Genomic DNA, 23,084 nt, shown 5'->3' on the forward strand with positions numbered 1-23,084 from the left:
GGCGGGGCAGCGGCCGCAGAGGGGCGCAGGCAGGCGGCGCTGGGGGAGGCGGGATAGGTTGGGCGCGACCGGTGCTGCAGACCCGCCACAGCCCTCCCGGTCACAGCAGACCAAGGGCCTGCCTGCGGCGCCATGGGCAATTGCCACACGGTGGGGCCCAACGAGGCACTGGTGGTCTCAGGTGAGGCGACGGTGAGGGTGGCGGAGCGGGGAAGGCCGGCCTAGGGCGCGGGTCCCGCGGCCGCACCTAAGCCAGCCCCGGGAGAGCAGCAGCCCTCCCACGGCGTGGCCTCCGGCGCACGACCCTTCTCTGCTCCGTGGTGGGTTTGGGGCTTCTAAGGTGTGTGGTTCCAGCGCCCGGTCGCGTAGCGCTAGAAGGCAGGTGTCTGACAAGGGAGGAGGGCCTGAGGCACGGGTTCCTCTTTTCCGGGTGAGGCAGACCCGTTAATTCCGAGCAGGCTGGGGCTTGCCAGGATTTACGGGCATCGCCCGCCCTGGAAACGCGGGTGCGGCCTCTACAGTTGGGTAACCCGACTGTGGCCTGTAGAGCTCTAGATTACAAAATGCAGCAAGCTCTAGATTTGTCTGGGTGGGGCTGGGGGACTGCAGCATTGGGAGCCTTAAAACTGATGCTTACTTAGGTGGTGTATTTGGGAGGCAGCTAAAGGCACCTGGGGTCCTGTTGCATGCAAGCTCACAACTGTAATCTCTTATCACCATCAGCACTGATTTTTCAGCTTGTATGCAGAATTACTAAGGCTACCTGCCAAAAAGAGAGGTAGAAGCCCTGAGCCAGAGCTTAACTGCCATTCTTGGGGGTGGGGGTAAATGAATCCACTGGGCTCTCCACGCGGCCTTAGGTGTTGTTTGGATCTCAAAATCAATCTCTTTTACTGAGATATCCTCACAGTCCCCAAACCGGACTTTTGTTCCGGTGGGAGAAATAAGATACCCCATCTCATTGAAGACCTGAAGTCTTGTGGTCAGAAGGGAAAGCACAGGCCAACTTTGGCATCCTTAAAGCCCAGGCTTGTCACCCCCGACCCTCTATACCTAAAGATGGCTTTTGGAACCTTATAATAGTTTGACTGGGTTTAGGTTTCCAGTATTTTGGGAGGGGGTTAGTTTTTTGTTCTTTGGGGCTTTTTAAAGATTAATTTTATTATTTTTAAGTGTATATGTGTCTGTCTGGGGGTATATATAGGTGAGTGCAGGTGCCCACAGAAGCCCCAGGTGTTGAATCCCCCTGGAGCTGGAGTTACATATGATTATGAGGCACCTGACATAAGTACTAGGAATTGAACTTGGGTCCTCTGGAAGAGCAATATATGCGCTTAATCTTTGAGCCGGATCTTCAGCCTCTGTGTTTGTTTTGGGAGAAAGACTTTCTTGATGCTCCTGGCTAGAACTAGGAAAACTTGCAATGATCTTCCTGCCTCTGACTCTCCATTGATGGAATAGCAGACATATACAGCCACACCCAGCTTGATTTTGTGTGATGTGATTATGATGCTGGGAACCAAACCCTGACTCAACTCGTGCTAGTCAATCACTGAGCCACACTCCTAAGGCCTGGAAGGCTTTTAGACATCGGAATCTGGGGATAAGCGTACATGTCAACAGGTTGCACCAAGCCTGATGATCTGAGTATAATCCCCAGGATTCATGTGTTGGAGGGAAAGAACCAACTACTGCAAGAGGTCTACACACAAATACACACACCACACAAATGTTGAAAATGTTTTCTTTCAAAAAAAAAAAATGTTTTCTTTCACTGGGTGTGGTTGCACCTGCCTTTAATCCAAGCACTTGGAAAACAAGAGTCAGGCAGATCTCTATCTATATGTGGATAGGGCTATGCTATAGAAACTGTATCAAAAAATAAATAAATAAAATTGTTTTCAATGAATAAATTAAAAGAAACCAAAATCTGGGGCTGGAGAAATGGCTCAGTTAAAAGCACTTACTTTTCTCTTGTAGAGGACCTGGTTTCAATTTCCAGTACCCACATAGCAGCTAGCAGCTCTCTAACTCCCAATTCCATGGCAGATGCCCTCTTCTGGCCTCCTGGGGCACTGTCTACATGTGCACAGACATACATGCAGTCAAAAACCCACACACATAAAATAAAATTTCAAAGACAAGCTGGGTAGTGATGGCGGCCCACGCCTTTAATCCCAGCGGGGGGGGGACGGGGGGGGGGGGGGGGGAGGCAGGTAGATCTCTGTAAGTTCAAGGCCAGCCTGGTCTGCAGAGCAAGTGCCAGGACAGGCTCCAAAACAATACAGAGAAACCCTGTCTCAAAAAAAAAAACAAAAACAAAAGACAAATTAAAAACAAAAACCAGCATCTGCACTGCACTTTTTCTTTCTTGTGATTTTTCAGGAAGCCCAGACTCTGGGCTGAGGAAACCAAAGCTTGAGTTCTGCCTTATGGAAAGTCTGGCAACTATGGGATGAGAGGAGGTCCTGAGATGGGCTGCTGTGTACCCATCTTCTACTTTCTTGGTAGCCTGCTCTCAGGCCAGAGCCAATGCAGTGATGAATTGGAACATGTCCTGGGGTGGAGAGGGAAAATCAGGTTAAGAATCAAGGATGGGGCCAGGTGATAGTGCCGATCGCCTTTAATCCTAGTACCAGGGAGTCAGAGGCAGGCAGATCTCTGAGTTTGATTGAGACCAGCCTGTTCCAGGACAGGCTGCAAAGCTGTAGAGAAGCCCTGTCTCAAAAAACCAAAACAAAATAAAAACAGCTATTTTCATATGTTGCCTATTTGGTTTTTCTAACATTTCATTAGCCTTTTTAATTTTTTCTTAGGTATTTAAAATGATGCATTTATAGACATTTTTTATAATGAGTCCTTTGATGCAGCTGGAATATTAAAAGGATTTCATACCTGTAATCCCAACACTGAGGAGACAGAAGAAATAGTATCACTGCAAGTTCCAGGCCAGTTGGAACTATATAGTAAAACCCTGTTGCAAAAACAAAACAGGCTGCCGAAAAGGCCCAATGAGTAAATGTCTTCCCCCGCCTCCAAGAACCCATGTTAAAACCAGGTGCTGCAGCTTGTGCTTGTAACTCTAGTGCTGGGGAGTGGAGACCGGAGGATGGCCATGCCAATCTAACTAAAATAATGAGCTTCAGTGAGATAGATGAATGGATGGATGGATGATTGATAGGTAGGTGGATAGATAGATAGATAGATAGATAGATAGATAGATAGATAGATAGATAGATAGGCAGGCTGAAGTGGTTGAGGCACTCACGCATGGATACCTTCCAGGGGAAGAGGTTTCTGGGAGTACAGGCAGCCTGCCAGGTCCCGGCTTCCTGTTACTGCCTCTGGGAACCTGGCATGTTGCCCTTGGCTACAGCCAAGCATGAACTGTGATAGACTGCTCTCAAAGCCAAAGACTAAATGCTAAAGGTTAAGGATTACCACCCTGTCCATTTTGGTCTCCCACAACTACTCTTATCCCCACAGTGTATTGAGAAGTCTCCTAAAGCTGGTCAAAGGCAGCCATGCCCCAGCCAGGACAGAAGATGTAGGAGTTGTGATTTTTGGCTCTCTTCCAATTTTATTTGATGCCAGATGGTTCAGCTTTCAGAATACCTGCCTGTCCTCAGAGGTGTCTCCTGGGGCAGGGACTCTCACAAGTGCTTACCTTGAAAAGCAACCCTGTGGACAGGTACTTCCACTCCAGAAAAACAGACTTAGCTCTGGCCATGAGATCAAAGCCAGACTGAGCTGAAGAGTGAAATCCTGCTTTTATTTAAAAAAAAAAGGCAGTGGGTTGGGGGTGATGGTGAGATGCTCCAGTGCTTAAGAATACTTGTTGCCCCTAGAGGGAACTCGAGTTTGGATCCCAGCACACACACATCAGGCAGGCAGCTCACCACTGCCTGTCTAGAGGATATGACACCATACTCTGGTCTCTGTGGATACCTGCCCTCACATGCACAATATAAATAAATAAAAATAAATTTTGGGCACTGGAGAGATGGCTCAGAGGTTAAGAGCACAGGCTGCTCTTCCAGAGGTCCTGAGTTCAATTCCCAGCAACCACATCAGTGGCTCACAACCATCCATTATGAGATCTGGTGCCCTCTTCTGGTGTGCAGGCAGAACATTGTTCACATAATAAATAAATAAATAAATCTTAAAAAATGAAAAAAAAATATAGGAGCTGGGCAGTGGTGACACACACCTTTAATCTCAGCACTCAGGAGGCAGAGGCAGGCAGATCTCTGTGAGAGGCCAGCCTGGTCTACAAAGCTACACAGAGAAACCCTGACTCGAAAAACAAAAATAAATGATTAAATAAATAAATTTTGGAAGTCAGGCAGTGGTGGTGCACACCTTTAATCCCAGTACTCAGGAAGCAGGCAAGTGGATCTCTGTAAATTCAAGGCCACCCTGCTCTACAGAGCAAGTTCCAAGACAACTAGGGCTACACAGAGAAAGCCTGTCTTGAAAAACCAAAAATTAAATAAGTAAATCTTTAAAAATTAAAGAAACTTGGGTATGTTGGTGAATACCTTTAATCTCAGCACTGAGGAGGCAGAAGCAGACAGATCTAGCTGAGGCCAGCCAGCCTGGTCTACATAGTAAGAATATGCCTAAAATCAAAACAGTCAAACAAAAAAATCCTGGGGCTGTAAGTTAGCCTGCCTAGTGTGTTCAAGCCTGGGGTTTGAACCCCAGCACTGCACAAACTGAGTGTAGTGGTGTACACACAGATAAGCACACCCACATGTACATACAAAAATGTGCAAGGGTACAAGAGAGAAAGCTCTTGTGTAGCCACTTTCCTTTCCCAACTGCCAGTTCCCAAATAACCAACATAGAGACTTAATGTTAATTATAAAAGTTTGCTGATAGCTCAGGTTTGTTACTAGCTGACTCTTTTTTTCCCCCTATTTATTTATCTATTTATCTTTTAAATATACAGTCTTCTGCCTGCATGCCAGCAGAGGGCACCAGATCTCATTTAAGGTGGTTGTGAGCCACCATGTGGTTGGTGGGAATTGAACTCAGGACCTCCAGAAGAACAGTCAGTGCTCTTAACCGCTGAGCCATCTTTCCAGCCCACTAGGTGACTCTTAACATTTTAAATTAACCCATTTTTCTTATCTGCCTTCTGTCACATGGTGGGGCCTTCTTTCAACACTTCATCTTCCTTCTCTCTGAGTGTGCTTGAAACTCCTCAGGCTTTGCCCTTCTTCTCAGCACTCTCTCTTCCCAAAAATAGTGCACAACAGTCAGCTAGTCAGCTTTTTTTTTTTTTTTATTAACAACGAGAGCAACACATTTTCACAGTTTACAGAATTATTCCACAGCATTTCCTCTTTTTTGTCTAACTAAACAAGGTTTTAACTTTAACATAGTAAAATTATATACAAGAGTTATCAAATAAGAATTATCGTTATGGGCTGGAGAAATGACTCAGTATGTGAGCACTGCCTGCTCTTCCAGAGGTCCTGAGTTCAATTCCCAGCAACCACATGGTGGCTCACAACCATCTATAATGAGATCTGGTGCCATCTCTGGCCTTCAGGAGGTATAAATGTAGGCAGAACACTGTATACATAATAAATAAATAAATCTTAAAAAAAAGAATTATCGTTACAATATCCAGTTCACTTGTGTTTGACAAAATTAGAGAAAATACTCTTATCTTTGTGAGTCTAAAGTTTTATACCTAATTTACCTTTTTATCATAACTAAGGAAAATTGCAACTATGGCTATCTACTCTTCAACTCCATCAAAGACCCCAGTAGGATATAATATTACCTAAGTAAACAGGAAGTGCATTGCAAGCAACTTCCCAAACTCTAGAAATGACAGAGACATCTGGCTACCTGGACAATCACCTGAAGTTCATCTGTAATGTTGGGGCATGCGTCTTTGGCTTACAGGCCTATTATATATCTGACAGACATTTTTGAGACACTAGGAATTTTGAAGGACTGTCCTAACTTGTCTTGGCAAAGTTTGTCAGTCGCTTTCTTTAATGTCCAGTTTGGACAGTATACTGTCAGCAGTTGAGGCAAAGACAGTTTTTTGCCCAGTGGCTAACTTTTGCCACAAAAAAAGCAAACTCCATACAGAGTTTCTATGATGCCCATCATCTTCTCTGAAGAAGATTGGTGCTGCCAGGAGCAAACATGTCTCATTGTTATAAAAAGTCTTATATTATTAAAACATCTTAAATGCCATATACTATAGGTCTTTGAAGTGTTTAAAAACCATCTGTCTATGTGCATATATCCGATTAACCTTGAAAACATCTAGTAAGACTACAAGTTTGATTTGATGACTACTAACCTGTATTTCTTAATATACATTATATATTTTTTAAAGATTTTTTTTATTTATTTATTATGTATACAGCATTCTGCTTCCATGTATATCTGTACACCAGAAGAGGGCACCAGAACTCATAAGGGATGGTTGTGAGCCACCATGTGGTTGCTGGGAATTGAACTCAGGACCTCTGGAAGGGCAGTCAGTGCTCTTAACGTCTGAGCCATCTCTCCAGCCCTATACATTATATTTCTGAAAGAGTTGCGTAAGCACAATGCCCCAAACAAGAGTAAAACATACATGTAGTATAGCAAAAACCTTTTCATTTGTATCAATAAACCAAAATCCATAGCAATGTGAAGTATTTAAGACTAGTGGTTGCTGTTTTAGTTTAAAAGTAGATCTGATAACCTACCCTTATACCCTATCATTTATGTATCATATCTCCCGTTTTTCATTTAGAAAAAGATCTTTGAATTTAACTCTTTTTTTAAAAGATTTATTTGTTATGTATACAGTGTTCTCTCTGCATGTGGCTCATAAGGGAATTGAACTCAGGACCTCTGGAAGAACAGCCAGTGCTCTAAACCTCTGAGCCATCTCTCCAGACCCTGAATATAATTCTTTTGTTTAGTTTTTTTTTTCTAAGACAAATAACAATTTGTATTCAGCCCCCTTAAATGATAATAAACATCCATAGCCCATCTTTTGGGAATGTGGGTATTTTTTAAGACTGCATCCTGTTTTCTCGGGACACTGGAATCTTTGGGGAAACTTTGTTTGGAGTACTGTGTGAGGCTGGACCATCCCAGCCAGCAGCCTTAAAGCTGTTCTGGATCCTGGATCACCTGGGCCATCTGTTTTTATTAGTGTCTGTCCCCTTGCTCTGAAAACACATAAACTTTTAAAGGTAGCAAATATATCTGCAGTAATACAGGTATAGTCTGTGCATTGTACTCAAGTCAGCCAAAGATGTTTTTTTTTGTTTTATGTTTGAGCCTGTAAAATATACCTCATATGTCTTATAGTTCTTTAGATTTATTTATGTCTGTGGTCAGGATTTTCAGGGGGTTTTCTTTGATCAAACCTGCCTGAAATGAATCTACAGCCTCTTGTGTCCTGTGGAAATAAAAGCATAGCATCTGTCCCAAAGCAACACACTTTTTTTTTTAATATTTTATTATTGCCGAGTGGTGGTGGTGCCCGCCTTTAATCCCAGCACTCGGGAGGCAGAGGTAGGTGGATCTCTGTGAATTCCAGACCAGCCTGGTCTACAAGAACTAGTTCCAGGTCAGCCTCCAAAGCAACAGAGAAACCCTATCTCGAAAAACCAATGTATGTATGTATGTATGTATGTATGTATGTATGTATGTATGTATGTATATAATGTTCTGCTTGCACATTTGCCTGCATGTCAGAAGAGGAAAGAGGGCACCAGATTTCATTATAGATGGTTGTGAGCCACCAGGACCTCTGGAAGAGCAGCCAGTGCTCTTAACCATTGAGCCATTTCTCCAGCCCTTTCAAGTCAAAACATATTTTAAATATATAGTTTGGTTTAATCTAGCAGTTTCCATAATCTAGTGTTTCTTAGCAGTTATCACTCATTCACTAACAGTCAAAAAATTTAAAGACAACACAATAACATACAGTATCCAAACTTTGTGTATTTCCCATCTTTACATGGCTTTTTTCTTTAATATTACTTTCGTCCCCTTTTAAGAACTTTATCTCCCCCCACCCTTTGGTTTTTCAAGGCAGGGTCTCTCTGTGTAGGTTTTGGAGCCTGTCCTGGAACTAGCTCTTGTAGACTGGATCTATCTTTTTGTTTTGTTTTTTGTTGTTTTGTTGTTGTTGTTGTTTTGTTTTTTGAAACAGGGTTTCTCTGTATTGCTTTGGAGGTTGTCCTGGAACTTACTCTGTAGACCAGGCTGGCCTCTAACTCACAGAGATCCACCTGCCTCTGCCTCCCGAGTGCTGGGATTAAAGGTGTGAGCCACCAACACCAGGCTCTGGATCTGTCTTTACTGAGCATCTATAACCTTTTCTGTCTGTATGAGCAAAACCCCAAACCTACTATGGCGCACACTGGTAGAGCTCATGCTGGTTGCTCAAGCCCGCAGGCTGGGAGATGCCTCTCTGTACCACGGCCCATGTGAGAGGCTGTGGGGACCCACCATGCAGCTTAGATCAAGCATGCTGGCAGCTGCCGGGAGACATATTGGGATCAGCATGAGAGACATGAGACTAAGAACCCAAGTTTGGCTCTGTTTTTGTGTGTTTAAACCTTTTAAAAAGCTTTTTAGGTCTTATGTGGATATAGGTTTCCCCATGTTGGAACGCCATTTGTAGGCAGACTTTTCTTTCCCACCTGCAGTTCCGAAGTAACTGATGCGCAGAGACTTGATAATTAATTATAAAAGCTCGGCTGATAGCTCAGACTTGTTACTAGCAAACTCTTACATTTTAAATTATCCCATAACTCGTATCTACCTTCTGCCATGTGGTGGTACCTTCTTTCAACAAGACCCCTTCAACTTGCTTCTTTCTGTGTTCAGCATTCTCTCTGCCCAGAAAATCCTGCCTAGCAATCAGCCAATCAGCTTTTTATTAACAATGAGAGCAACACATTTTCACAGTGTACAGAAGGGTTATTCCACAGCACCCTTGTGCAAGGCCCTGTTTTTTCCACATCATTGAGAAGAAGTAATAAGATTCATATGAGCCATGTTTAAAGTGTACAACAGCCACATGTGGCTAGTGGCTACCATTTTATATTTCCACCCATGCAGAGAATTTTCTTGAGTAAGAATGCATCAGAGAAGCCAGGTGGTGGTGGCACATGCCTTTAGTCCCAGCTCTTGGAAGGCAGAGGCAGGTGGATCTTTGTGAGTTCCAGGACAGCCAGGGTTACACAGTGAAACCCTGTCTAAAAAAACTAAAAAAAAAACAAACAAACAAACAAAAAAAAAAAACAAAGAATGCTCCAGAAGCTGGGGCTGTAGTAGAGTGCTTGACAGGCATTCAGAAACTCCACATTCAATCCTATAGCTAAAAAGAAGCAAAAAGCCAGCCAGCTTTTTTTGATTTCAGAATTTGCTAGCAGAGGCAGGCAGTCTCTGTGGGTTCCAGACCAGCCTGGTCTACAAAATAGGACTCTGTGTCTAAAAACAAAAAAAAATCCTGCACCAGAAGTTACTACACGCTTGCATCAGCCTGGGTTAGTGCAAGAGCTATCTACTGTTTTCCTTACCTCAGTATCTTTGTCTTTGAGAAAAGTGCTCATCATTTCAGTTTTGTTTTGTAGTTACTGGTGGTGGTGCTGTTTATGAGACAGGTCCTCAGAGACAATATAACCAGTTACAAAAACTACCTAGACCCTTGCCCTAGGGAGGCAACATCCTTAAGCCTTCATGAAAACCCAAATCTTTTTGTCTTTAACTCCAAAATCCTGCTTCCTTTGATTCATGTTTCCTGTGAGTTTCTTCACACGGTAAATTAACTCCCTGAACCCTTTACTAACACTTCCTGAACTTGATGAGTAACAGGAGTTCATCATGAGAACGTGCTGAGCATGGCAACAGCCAGTTTTTAGGAGCCACTTCTTTCAGAAGCCTTTCCCTTCTATCAGTACTATAAACTGTATTAGTTTTGAGGCCTCACTTCCCCGCCTGTGCCCACAGGGGAACAAGGTGATTCTGTGTGCTCTGTGTTTGGGGAGTAGAGCACCAGCCCCACTGAGTTCCAAAACATCCAGGGCTACACAGAGAAACCCTGTCTCAAAGAAAGACAAAAAAATGACCAAACAAAAAAATTTAATACATGAAACGGGCCAAAATTGTGGAGATGGAGGGCAGGTAGACCCAAGAACTGACTGACCAACAGTGGTTTGCTTTGCTCCCCAGGGGGCTGTTGTGGTTCCGACTATAAACAGTATGTGTTTGGCGGCTGGGCCTGGGCCTGGTGGTGTATCTCGGACACTCAGAGGTAAGGACCTCGGGGCTCTGGAATCTGTCATTCTGGTGGGCAAGAACGAGGGATTTCCAGTGGGCCCGCTCCTTTCACCACACAGCCAGATAGAGCACCTCGAATCTCACCTTTCATGGGGGTGGGGAGAGGCCCCCATGCAGAGAAACAGAAATGGCTGCTCAAGGATACAGGAGGCACACATCAGGAAGATCTCTCCTGTGGGCCTGTCTTGGTAGGGTTTTTGTTGCTTAATAAAACACCATGAACTGTAGGGTGGTGGTGGTGGTGGTAGTGATGGTGATGATGCACGCCTTTAATCCCAGCACTCGGGAGGCAGAGGCAGGAGGATCTCTGTGAGTTCGAGACCAGCCTGGTCTACAAGAGCTAGTTTCAAGACAGCCTCCAAAGCCACAGAGAAACCCTGTCTCAAAAAAAACAATAAAACAAAACACCATGACCAAAAGCAACTTGGGGGGGAGGGAAATTATTTCAGCTTACAACTCTCAGGTCACACTCCATCACTGAGGAAGTCAGGGCAGGAACTCAAGCCAAGAACCTGAAGGAAGAAAGTGATGCAGAGGCTGTGGCGGAGGAATGCTTACTGACTTGCTCCCCATGGCTTGCTTAACCATCCAAGACCACCTGCCCAGGGGTGGCAATGCTCTTAATGGACTGGGCCCTCCCACTTCAATTATTAATCAAGAAAATAACTCATAGACTTATTTACAGGCCAGTCTATGGAGGCATTTTCTCAGTTAAGATGCCCTCTTTCCAGGTATGACTAAGTTTCTGACAAGTTGACTGACAAAAAAAAAAAAAAAAAAAAAAACAAGCAGCACAACTCTCCTGCTGCCCCTCATTTACTGAGTGCTCTTTCCAGTTGAAAGTGGTCCTGCTTCTGTCCCAAACTGCAGAGTCATACCCAGGAAGAATCTGTCTATATTCTAGCTCAGTTAGTCAGAAAGGCTTGCCAGGCTCATGTCTGTCGTCCCAGTCTTCAGGAGAGCTTAGGTGAAGGACTGCTGTAAATGTGACACCAACCAGCCAGGCGTTGGTGGCACATGCCTTTAGTCCCAGCACTTGGGAGGCAGAGGCAGGCCGATCTCTGTGAGTTCGAGGCCAGCCTGGTCTCCAGAGCGAGTGCCAGGATAGGCTCCAAAGCTACACAGAGAAACCCTGTCTCGGGAAAAAAAAAAAAAGTGACACCAACCTAAGCTACGTAGTTCCAGTTCAGGTTGGCATACACAGAAAGACCCTGTCTCAACAAGATCTTAATTATACCTGACATGGTGCATGCTTGCAACCCTGAGCACTTGGGAAGTGAAGGCAGGAGAATCAGTTCAGGGCCAGCCTGAGCTATATAATGAAGGCAAGAGAATCAGGAGTTCAGGGCCAGCCTGAGTTAATTATTAGTTTGAGACCAACCTGGGCTGCTTGAAACCCTGTTCCAAAACAGTCTTTAATTGTACACTATTGGAAAGTGGTGTGCAGAGGGAGGAAACAGCGGGCAGAATCTGCACACGTCCTCTCCTGTACAGGCCTGGGGCAGTTCCAGCAAGAGTCAGAACGAAGGTACAGTCATGTGTGCTCTGTAACAGCAGTGGTCTAGGTGTATAAGAAATTTCTGCTGGGGCCTGGCAAGATGGTCTGGGAAGATTCAGCTCCTGAAGTGTCCACAATCCAGCTCTCCTTCTGGTGCCTCCCCTGCTGCATCAATGCCTACAACCCAGGAGCATTCCAGCCACCATCCTTTCCGCATGGTGGACTATGGGGCTGGTATCCCAAGGAGGTAGCAATGGAAATTCCAGCAGAAATCCCTCCCCATCCCCTACCCCCGAAGCTCCCACCAGTCAGCAAAGAGCCCACATCTGCCTGACAGTGCTGGTGCTTGAGGCTCTTGGGTGTCTGCAGCACACTAAGGGTGAGGGAGGGGAAGCATGACTTTTGTTTGTTTGCTTGCTTGTTTTTTCCAGACAGGGTTTCTCTGTGGCTTTGGAGGCTGTCCTAGAACTAGCTCTTGTAGACCAGGCTGGTCTCGAACTCACAGAGATCAGCCTGCCTCTGCCTCCCAAGTGCTGGGACTAAAGGCGTGCACCACCAACGCCCGGCTGAAGCATGACTTTTTAACATCACTGATTCTCAGTAACTCCCTCCACTCTCCTGTCTTCTCCCTTCACTTTATTGTTCCTACCTAAGGGATCCTGAGGAACTTTTCTGTCCCAAGGCCATCAGTGTCATAATCAGTTAGTCACAGTTTCTGCTTCAGAGAGTCCTAGGTACACCTGGCTGGATCAGCTAGCCTTCCAGAAGGCACAGGGACACCCTCCAAAGACACCCACACACCAGGCCCAGACAGCTGGACTTAGCCAGAGATTGGTCCTGTATGGGTAGCCATCGCTGAGGCAATGGCCCTGCATCCTGTTCTCTGTCTTCCACTCCTAATTCTTACCCCAGGGAGCAGAGCTCCGAAACAGGAAGGCTAAGCTTCCCTGAGAGCAGGTGTTAAGTGAGAGTTCACCTCGTTCAACATGTTCCCTCTGGGAGAGGAGTCTTCACCTGCAGCTTCCTCCCCTCTTAGCCCCTTATCCAGCCCCTAGCCCACTTGTGGGACATATCCATAGCCAGCTACCTTTATTTCCCTAGCCTGGCCTTTTGGGTCAGAGTGGAGGCTTCTAGCCTAGTGTGGAGGCAAACTCAAGAGGCTAGATCTAAAGTTCAACATAGAATCGGGCTACAAAGAATCTGGACTAGTGGACTAGGTTATATAGCGACAGTCTCAAAAAGAAGGGGAGGGGGCGGGGATGGAGGTTTGGTTCTAACTTACTCGTCACAACTGTCTGTAACTCCAGTCCCTGGGTCTGATGCCCTCCTTGGGAACCAGGCACACATAGTACACAATCACAACTCAGGCAGACACTTCTAAACATAAAAGTAAAATTCAAAATCTTTAAGAAGAGGAAAAAGGCATCTTACTCAGCCTCCCTTTTGAAGAACTTTGCACAGCTACTATGCTGTCACCCACCTGTGGCGTCTGCCATTCTTCCTCGACGTTCAATGAATCCTCTTGCTTTTCTTTGCTGCAACATCCTCTATATTCCTGAGGCCTTTATGTGAGCAGCTCTTTCCTCTTACCTAAATAATTCTTCCACTTCCGGCATCTGAGCTGCAGCCTCCCTCCCTTTCTCCCCCTTTTCCTCCCTCTCTTCCTCTTTATTCCCCCTCTCTTCCCTCCTCTGCTTCCCTCTCTCCTTTCCCACAAGAAAGTTCTGGTGGGGTCCTGTCGAGCAGGCCAAGGTGTAGTGAAAGTGGTTTAGTATTTGTCCAGCATGTTCAAGGCCCTGGGTTCCATCCGCAAAATGTAAAAAGTACTTTTAGGCCTAGGGGTGCCGGTGTGAAGGGATCAAATGAAGGCAACCTTTGCACACCTGCATGGCTAGAGCTCTCTCCCAGAGATGAGATGGGAGTTCTGTGTTGCCTGCCCTCCCCAGCCTTCCTACCCCACCCACCTGCTTCTGCCCCTTTACTCTCAGCTTCTGCTTCCCCTTCCTGGGTCTAAGGAACCCGTTCACACTATCTGTGGCTGACTCTGCCTGTACCACTGCCCTGCATATGTGCTCACAGCTGGGGTGAATCTCACAGTCTACAGGCACTTTGTTTACTTTTTTCTTTTTCTTTCTTTTTGGTTTGTTGGTTGGTTGGGACAGGGTTTCTCTGTGTAGCCCTGGCTGTCCTGGAACTCACTCTTTTAGACCAGGCTGGCCTTGACCTTCCAGAGATCCGCCTGCCTCTGCTTCCCAAGTGCTGGGATTAAAGGTGTGCACCACCACCTCCCGCCTTGTTTTCTTTACTGGTACTCTTTCATTTGCCCATGCCCAACTTTGGGATTCCAAATAATAATATTCCATCGTCCCTCATCAAGCTCTGTGAATATTCTTATACAAGTATTCTTTCTTTTGCAGCCTTCTTTGATACCCCTTCCCAGTCAGATATCCCAAATTTTCTTTGAGATTTCCTGGATCTAAATTGCCTTTTTAGTGATACTAGCCCCAACCTTGAGGGTCCATCCCCAAATAGGATTAAGTATTTGCTGTGTCTCATTAATTCCCAGAGTGGCCACCTCATCCTCACTTCTGGAAACAGGTTTTCTGGTGTTGGGGAGGGGGGCTAAAGATAAGGATAATATCCCCTAGGTCATGGCAGGAATATCTTGGGAAAGTGATAATTGTTGCAACCTGGGTGCCCTCTACATAGGCCTCCTGACCTTGGGTCCTGGGCTCTGAACACTAGCACACCTCTTCCCCAGCCTAGCAGCTCCTCCTTGAAAATGGGGTGGGGACAAGACAAGAGGCTAGAAAGCCTCAGGCCAACAAGGGGGTACCTGTATTCTTGTTCAGCCTTAGACTGAGCTGGTGGGGGTGGGTGAAAATATGGAGAGCACCACACCATGCCCCATGTGTCAGGCATCCATGCTTATCTGGTAACCACTATGTGTGTTTACTGTGTCCCTTCCTACCCTTCCTGTCCCTACCTTGCCCTACCCCCTGGCTGCTCCTCAGACTGTCTCTGGAGGTTATGACCATCCTGTGTCGCTGTGAGAATATTGAGACGTCGGAGGGGGTCCCGCTATTCGTAACAGGGGTTGCACAGGTAATAACCCACCTGCTTCCTCCTCTGTGTCTAACCTTCTCTTTCTGCTCTGAGGGGCCTGGCAGGCAGAAGCTGGATGGACTCTCCTCCCGAGAGTGTGCCTCCCTCCCCACTCTTCTCTGCTGCTCTAGGTACCAGGGTAGATTCAGGTAGATCCCCTGGTTCCTTTGCCCCTTAAGGCTTCAAGTATAGAACACTCAAGGGGTTCTGGAAGTTCTGCCTGGTCACCCAGTGAGTGTTATGCAGCCATAGCTGGTGAGTCTGTCCTTGGCTAGACTGCAGAGCAGCTCTGAGAGCTTTCCTCTAAGCTGCAGACTCCCATCTTCCTTCTTCATGTGTCAGCTCTCTGGTGTGCACTTTCTGAGTCTCAGGAACTGGGAATGAAACAGTGGACATCAGAAGCCCTTGCCAGCTGTCGCTAGTACCTCCCTGGGCTGGAGAGGTTTAAACCGTATCTTGCCCTTCCCTTTCCTCAACACTGAGTTTCCCTGCAACTTCTCAGACAAAAATCTGGCACCCCCACTTTGTTCCTTACTCACCCCTCCAGCTCTTGTGAGGAAGGACATCCTCATCTGTTATCTTTTGCACCCAAGAGAAAGGCAGGCTTCAGTACAGAGGCTCAAGAAGCAACTCAGAATAACTTGTGTGGCACAAGTAGTGTCCACAGGAACCATAATACCTTCTCTTCCTGTACTATACTTGAGACCTCTGACAATGCCCAGATACATTTAAGCTTAGGTAAATGAAAACATGAGGAGTCAGATGTTGAGGCACAGCAGCTCTTTCTAGGGTTAATATGCCAGTGTAACCCCGGCCTGCATTTTCCATGTGACCTCTGTGGTCCCATTACCAAAGGGTGTCCTTCAAGTCATCACCTGTGGCCAAGGAGAGGAACCAGAAATCTTCCTTGGCAAGAGGCAAGTGTAGGATTATATATTGGCCTAGCTGTGGGCATAACCTCAGCATGCCTGCCCAATAGGCAGAGCTTTCTAGATAAAGGCATACTGAGATACTGCATAGACCCATGGAGTAGGCAGGGACCCCGAGAAACATTCAGATGACACCCATGCACAGCCTTCATGAATGACAGCCTGGAGTCCCAGCACCTGCTTTCTGTCCTAGAACACCATATACTGCTATAGCCATTTCCTGTCCCCATCAGGCCCAGAGCACCACAGCTACTTCTTCCTTGCTTGATTTTCCTCACAATTCAAGCTAGGATGATGAGCATAAAGCATATGTACACATATGTCACCCACTTACTTACTTCCCAGAGCCACCTGCTCCTGCCCTGCCCTCCTCCCATGATCTTTGCATACACAGCCAGCTACATGCCTCTGAAGATTCCTCTTTACCAGGACCTTTGGTCTGTCCCAGCTGGAACAGTGATGTACTAGATTCTTACACACCCCAAGCCCTGGGCCCCCAGACCCATGCCCCTGTTTTGCATTTCTTGGCAGGATTTCCCTAGAGATTATGACGTTGCAGCCCCGCTGTGAGGACGTAGAGACGGCCGAGGGGGTAGCTTTAACTGTGACGGGTGTCGCACAGGTATAGTAACTCAGCAGCCCCACGCATGTCCATTGAGGTGCCTCGTCCCCATTCTGGGGTTGGGGGGGAAGAGGAGAGGACACCAACCAGGGGATGTCTCTCTCCAGAACTCCTGTCACCTCTACAACAGGATCCTCATCATTGGAATATGTCCACTTGGCTACCCAGCAACACTAACAGACACTTTCTCTCCTCAGTGGCCCTTTCAAGACAAAACCAGTGTTGAGGGCTCCTGTCTCACTAACCCACCCTCATTTTTTACAGGCATAGGATACAGCGGAGCCCAGGGTTCTGGCCTCCCTTGTTCCCTGGGTGGCCCAGAGGAAGAGATGCTGTGAGGCAGGGAAGTTCTTACCTTTAGGTTTTATAGGAACTGCTTATCTACCTCAGCTGTGGCCTGGGAGGGTGTCCCACCCTAACCACCCTCAACTTCACAGGGCAGTGAAGTTCTCTACCTGTTATTGTGTCTGATGAGGGAGTTGACAGAACACCTGGAGAGGCAAAGATACTGTCATTTACACCCTGAGGACCTGACTCCTGCTCTGTCTAGGCTCTTTCTGACTCCATTTGTCTGACTGTGTCCCTATTGCTCATTTTCCTTTTCATACTCGCTGCCCCTAAGCCTGAGGGGCTTTTATCCATAGGGAGGCTGCTGGGAAAGGGCTGGCTAGTGTGGGGCAGGGGGCTGGAGGGATGGGAAGATGAGCCCCAAAGGTGTGGGAGAGAGGCCAGATGAGGGCCTGGGACCACCACTGAGGACTGGGTCTCAATGTAAGAGGTCCTTGCATGGCAGCTCTCCCTCCAGGGGTGTCAGAAGCCCCCTTTGCAGCCCCAGGGCAAAGAAGTCTGATAGGAGGGGTGGAGCACAGCTGCCGGCCAGCCTCTGCATCTCAGGGCCTCCATCTACCTCCCAGCTGACTCAGGTGTCTGTGTCCTCGGCAGGTGAAGATCATGACAGAGAAGGAGCTCCTAGCCGTGGCCTGTGAACAGTTCCTGGGCAAGAATGTGCAGGACATCAAGAACGTTGTCCTACAGACCCTGGAGGGGCATCTACGCTCCATCCTTGGTGAGGCTCTGCCCAGCCTCTGAGCCAGGGCCAGGAACATGTGCATGGCTGGGCCGGGAGCCTGTCCCACTGAGGTTTGAGCTAAAACATTTTCTAAGTTTTTAATTTCAAAACTCAAGGTGGACTGAAGGTGTAGTTCAATGATAAAGCTGAGCATGCAAATGGCTTTGTGTTTGATCCCCAATGCTAGAAGGAAAAAAAAATAATAAAATAAAGCAGGTTTGGGGAAACAGTTCCATTGGTAAAGGGCTTATCTGCAAGCAAGAGGACCCAAGTTCAATCTTCAAAACCCAAGGTTTTTAAAAAGGTCACCACATGCTAGGAATGGTGGCACATGCTTTAATCACAGCACTTTAAAGGCAGAGGCAGGTGGATCTCTGCATTGGTGTTTTGCCTGTATTTATGTCCAGAGTGCAAGGCCAGCTAGGGACTCTGCAGAGAGACTGTCTCAAAAATATTAAAATAAAATTTAATAAGCCACCATTGCCAGTGGTGGTGGCATATACCTTTAATTTCAGCACTCAGGAGGCAGAGGCAGGCAGATCTCTGAGTTGGAGGTCAGCCTGATCTCCATAATGAGTTTGAGGGCAGCCAGTGCTACACAGAGAAACACTGTCTCAAAAAGAAAAAGAAAAAGAAAAGCCAGCCAGGCGTTGGTGTCACACACCTTTAATCCCAGCACTCGGAAGGCAGAGGCAGGCGGATCTCTGTGAGTTTGAGGCCAGCCTGGTCTCCAGAGCCAGTGCCAGGATAGGCTCCAAAGCTACACAGAGAAACCCTGTCTCGAAAAACCAAAACAAAAAAAAAGATTGACCTCTTGCCTTTTCAGGTACCCATACACATGCATGTGCACCTACACACATACAAGCACACATAAAATAATACTAATGAAAAGTTTAGGGCCTAGTGAGATGGCTCAGTGATTAAAAGTACTGGCTGCTCTTCCAGAGGACCTGGGTTCATTTCCCAGCACCCACATGGCCCCTCAAAACTATCTGTAACTCCAGTTCCAGGGGATCTGACACCCTCACATGGACATAAATGCAGGCAAAACACCAATGCACATAAAATAAAAATCATTTAAAATTTAAATTAAATGAACATAAAATTATTTTTTAAAGAATTTTTTTGGCCAGGCTGTTGTGATGCATGCCTTTAGTTCTACTACTCAGGAGGCAGAGGCAGGTGAATCTCTTAAGTTGAGGCCAGCCTGGTCTACATAGTGAGTTCCAGGACAGCCAGGGCTACACAGAGAAACCGTATCTTGAAGGGGAAGATAAATATATATATTTTTAGTGGGAACTCAAAAGAGGAGGGCATTGAAGTGGCAGGTGGCAGACCGCTGAGATATCTGGTACTGCTTAGGACACATTTGCTCATTCCGCCTGATCGCTACACGAGGAAGCTCAGTGTTAACCACTTGGAAAGGAACCCCAGGAAGATGTAGCTCACACTGCTTGATCTTTGCATGCACCCAGGCTTGCCCTCAAATGCTTCCTCCCTTTCTCAGCTGGCTAGCTCCTGGAGATTGGTTTATGCTCCTTCTGTCCTTCAGGGACTCTGACTGTGGAACAGATTTATCAGGACAGAGACCAGTTTGCCAAGCTGGTTCGGGAAGTGGCAGCCCCTGATGTTGGCCGTATGGGCATCGAAATCCTCAGCTTCACCATCAAGGTAAGGTGCAGTAGGAAAGCTGTACCCTGTGTCCATCTGGGAGACGGTTACCTGGTAGGAGGGACCCCTTTGTACTTAAGACTGCCCCCTGGGACACCGGTTCCTCCTTCCTTCCATAGGACGTTTATGACAAAGTAGACTATCTCAGCTCACTGGGAAAGACACAGACTGCTGTGGTCCAGAGAGATGCAGACATTGGTGTGGCAGAGGCAGAACGGGACGCAGGCATCCGGGTAAGCAGGGTTTCCCTTTCGTGCCCAGGACTGGGAGCTTAGGGTCGATGGCCTTGTGGTCCCTCAGCTAATCCTCACCACCACCTTTGCTACTCCCAGGAAGCTGAGTGCAAGAAGGAGATGCTAGATGTGAAGTTCATGGCAGACACCAAGATTGCTGACTCCAAGAGAGCCTTTGAGCTGCAAAAGTCAGCCTTCAGTGAAGAGGTCAATATCAAGGTGAGAAGCCTGAGGTCCCCGGGGATAGGGCTCAGGGCCCAGGGTATGCTGTCCTCCCTCTTATCTGCCAATCCTCCTGCTACAGACAGCTGAGGCCCAGTTGGCCTATGAGCTGCAAGGGGCCCGAGAGCAGCAGAAGATCCGGCAGGAAGAGATTGAGATTGAGGTAGTGCAGCGCAAGAAGCAGATCGCTGTGGAGACACAGGAGATTCTCCGGACCGACAAGGAGCTCATCGCCACAGTGCGCCGCCCTGCGGAGGCAGAGGCCCACCGCATTCAGCAGATCGCCGAGGGCGAAAAGTGAGAGCTTGGGCCCAGCAGGATGAGGCTGCCCTGCCATCAGTGCTCACCATGCTCGCAACCACTGTTTAGAAGCTACTCCCTTGCCCAAGTCTGCTCCTTTCTGTGAAGCAGATAAGCTCCCAGGCCTATTGTCTGGAAGACTCAGTATGCCAAGAGTCCAGGGTGCTTAGCACAGAGGGCCTCCTAGTCGGACCTTCCCGCTTGCAGCTGGGGGCTGGTTGCTTGTGTTCCACACGAGTTAGCAGGACAGAGCATCCCCTTCAAGTATCTCCCATCCCTAACAGCCACCACAGCAGAGAGCTAGAGGTTGTGCTGGGCCCCAGGTAAGGTTCAAGAGAGCCCGGCATCTCTTAACTAACTGATCGAGTGGCCTGGGCTCCCTTAGGGTGAAGCAAGTCCTGTTGGCACAAGCAGAAGCTGAAAAGATTCGCAAAATCGGAGAGGCAGAGGCAGCAGTCATTGAGGCAATGGGCAAAGCAGAGGCTGAGCGGATGAAGCTTAAGGCTGAGGCCTACCAGAAGTACGGGGATGCAGCCAAGATGGCCTTGGTGCTGGAGGCCCTGCCCCAGGTAAATTTTCCTCCCACCCAAGCTTGCACTCAAAGTTCTAGTCTCCTTGCTTGACCATTGGGCAAGTGCCAGGATTTCTCTGGGCTCAGCAGGCAGGCAGGAACCCTCCAGCAGGCCCAGGCTACCTGGCTCATGGACCTTCAGCCCATCCATTGCTGTTTCGGTTGCTTTGGGTATGGGTGGCATGGAGAAGAGGGTGAAGTGCTGGACAGGACAAGTAAACAAGAATCTCACTAAACTCTTCAAAAACCCCACCTCCTAGATTGCTGCCAAAATCTCTGCCCCCCTGACCAAAGTTGATGAGATTGTAGTTCTCAGTGGGGACAACAGCAAGGTGACGTCAGAAGTGAACCGGCTGCTAGCAGAACTGCCTGCTTCTGTGCACGCCCTCACCGGTGTGGACCTCTCAAAGGTGTGTACCTTTCTGTGGTGGGAATCCCTAGACGGCCCACTGGACTACGCAGGCCGAGGGTTTCAGGGCCACAGCCCTCACAGTGTCTTCCGTCCTTGCAGATACCCCTGATCAAGAATGCCACTGGTGCGCAGGTGTGAGCGAGGCTCCTGCAGACTCGAGCCCTTCAGCAGCTGCCTGCCCTTCCAGCACCTGTCTAACATCACAGGGACAAGAACGTCACCGACTCTGGTGCCTTATTTTGCAGGGACCAGAAGTGCTGCGTGTTGAGGCCCCCTCTGGCTGTCCTCCCTTCTCTCCTGTTAGCCTTCCTTCCTCTCTCTCCACACTCGCATCAACTGCCACCTTCATGTAGTCTGTTTCTCTTCTGCCATGTGTGCCTCTCCCTCTGGCTCTGTTTCTCTCCCCTTCTCTCCCCACCTCCACACACATCATATAGTTTAAGCTGAAGTTGTTTATTATAATCACTGTCCATCTGTGAGGAGTGGCCCCACTGCTCCTCAGAATCCTGGTGCCTTCAAGTTCTATATGTATCTGTCTGTCTTCCTTAGTTCTGGCAGAGCCCAGCATGGGTAAAAGGGTTCTGGGTAGGACACCCACTCTCTTCTCTCCCCATCTGAACTTCCTAGCCCTAAACTCTGTTCCAGGAAGCCCACAACCCACACATTCTTGCCCTTTGAGGCCTGAGTGGCTATGGCCTATTGGGCCTGGAGTAATGCCCGTCACTCACACACACACCCAGGCCCCAGGCCTGCTGTTAAACCTGCCCCTCTGCCCTGCACCCCAGAGGCACAAAGGCAAGGCCTCTTGTCTATAGCAGCTTCCTCAGTTTACTACTGCCTTAGGAGGCCCTGCTCGTGCTCAGGGACATCCCCATCATTGGCTTGTCCTTGATTGGGGGGTGGGGGATCTTAGTCCAGTTCTGTCTTTCTGGGGTCAATGTTTATCTCTGATGGGGACAGGAAGTTTATAGATCTTCCTGCTAGTGCTGTGACGGCCTGGACATGGGGCTCGCCCATGGGGCAAGGCTGTACCAACCCTAAGAGAATCAAGTGCTGTAGACTGGCCAAACCTCATTCTATACCATTTTCTTCTCTGCCAGCATGATGGGGTTCTAGCCATGGGAAGCAGCTAAATCTTCTGTGTCTTTGCACCATTGGTGGCAGAAGAGCCCAATGCCCAAGTATCCTAGAGGAGGTGCAAGGGTGTCCCATGGCCCCAGTCCCCACCCGGCCTGCCCAGCCTGTGGAGCTGCTGTGCATGTGAATGCTGCATGTCTGGCCTGGGGCTTACATGTTGCACTGCCCCACTACCTATTCCCCTCCGGTAAAAATAAAGATAGATCTCTTACGCCCACACCTTTCGTTGTGTACTCTATAAAGAGAGAGAGAGTAGGAACCAAGAAGCAACTGGGTTCCCCATAACCACATCAGCATCAGGGTTGCTCTGTCCTACCCTAGCCACTGGGAGGCATCAGTACACTAGCCTTGCCTCACTAGAGACTGGCCTTGGCACTGAGGCAAGAGCTGGGTAACAGGCCCTCTGCCAGACCTAGTCACTCTCAGCAATGGAGCCCAAGTCTCAGGCTTAAGAGCATGAACTTAGTGCTGGAGAAATGGTTCAGAGGTTAAGAGCCCTGGATGTTGTTGCACAGGTCCTGAGTTCAATTCCCAGCAACCACATCACATGGTGGCTCACAACCATCTGTGGTGGGATCTGATACCCTCTTCTGGTTTAAAGATGTGCATTCAGATAGAGCACTTGTATACATAAGATCAACAAATAAATCTTTAAAGGAAAGTATGAATCCTGCTGATAGGACTGCTTGTATTTTTTTTAAGATTTCATTTATTATGTATCCAACATTCTGCTTCCGTGTATATCTGCACACTAGAAGACGGCACCAGATCTCATAACAGGTGGTTGTGAGCCACCATGTGGTTACTGGGAATTGAACTCAGGACCTCTGGAAGAACAGTCAGTGCTCTTAACCTCTGAGCCATCTCTCCAGCCCCGGACTGCTGGTATTTTAACTTTAATTTTAGTTTTAGTTCTGTTGTTGGTAAATAACTTAATCTTCTCAGGCCTTGGTATTATTTTATTGATATTTGTGGGGGGGTTGTTGTTGTTT

General features: G+C 47.7%; 1 protein-coding gene across 4 annotated transcripts; it reads left to right on the forward strand.

Annotated features, from left to right (window-relative positions):
* The first annotated feature begins 6 nt into the window (after positions 1–6).
* On the forward strand, positions 7–22,311 carry Flot2 (flotillin 2). 4 transcript variants are annotated; one of them, XM_027426622.2, is made up of 11 exons: positions 7–181; positions 10,216–10,297; positions 14,836–14,926; positions 17,420–17,543; positions 19,099–19,217; positions 19,337–19,450; positions 19,550–19,669; positions 19,755–19,969; positions 20,358–20,541; positions 20,804–20,953; positions 21,055–22,311. In XM_027426622.2, the coding sequence occupies exons 1-11, from the start codon at positions 133–135 to the stop codon at positions 21,091–21,093; spliced, it is 1,287 nt and encodes a 428-aa protein (XP_027282423.1). In that variant the 5' UTR covers positions 7–132; the 3' UTR covers positions 21,094–22,311. The 4 variants fall into 4 exon arrangements, with proteins under 4 accessions (XP_027282423.1, XP_027282422.1, XP_027282425.1 ...); XM_027426621.2 differs by lacking the exon at positions 14,836–14,926 and adding an exon at positions 16,387–16,477; XM_027426623.2 differs by lacking the exons at positions 7–181; positions 10,216–10,297 and adding an exon at positions 16,387–16,477 and having other exon boundaries at positions 14,846–14,926.
* Positions 22,312–23,084: the final 773 nt, after the last annotated feature.

Source organism: Cricetulus griseus, chromosome 7 (assembly GCF_003668045.3).
Source record: "Cricetulus griseus strain 17A/GY chromosome 7, alternate assembly CriGri-PICRH-1.0, whole genome shotgun sequence".
NCBI lineage: Eukaryota > Metazoa > Chordata > Mammalia > Rodentia > Cricetidae > Cricetulus > Cricetulus griseus.

What these genes read in the sequence shown, in the direction of transcription:
- Flot2 (XM_027426622.2), top strand. Translation starts at nt 133, where the DNA reads ATGGGCAATTGCCACACGGTGGGGCCCAACGAGGCACTGGTGGTCTCA. An exon ending in TCCTCAGCTTCACCATCAAG is followed by an intron (nt 19,218 to 19,336) that starts GTAAGGTGCAGT and finishes TTCCTTCCATAG; the next exon opens with GACGTTTATGACAAAGTAGA. An exon ending in CAGATCGCCGAGGGCGAAAA is followed by an intron (nt 19,970 to 20,357) that starts GTGAGAGCTTGG and finishes GGGCTCCCTTAG; the next exon opens with GGTGAAGCAAGTCCTGTTGG.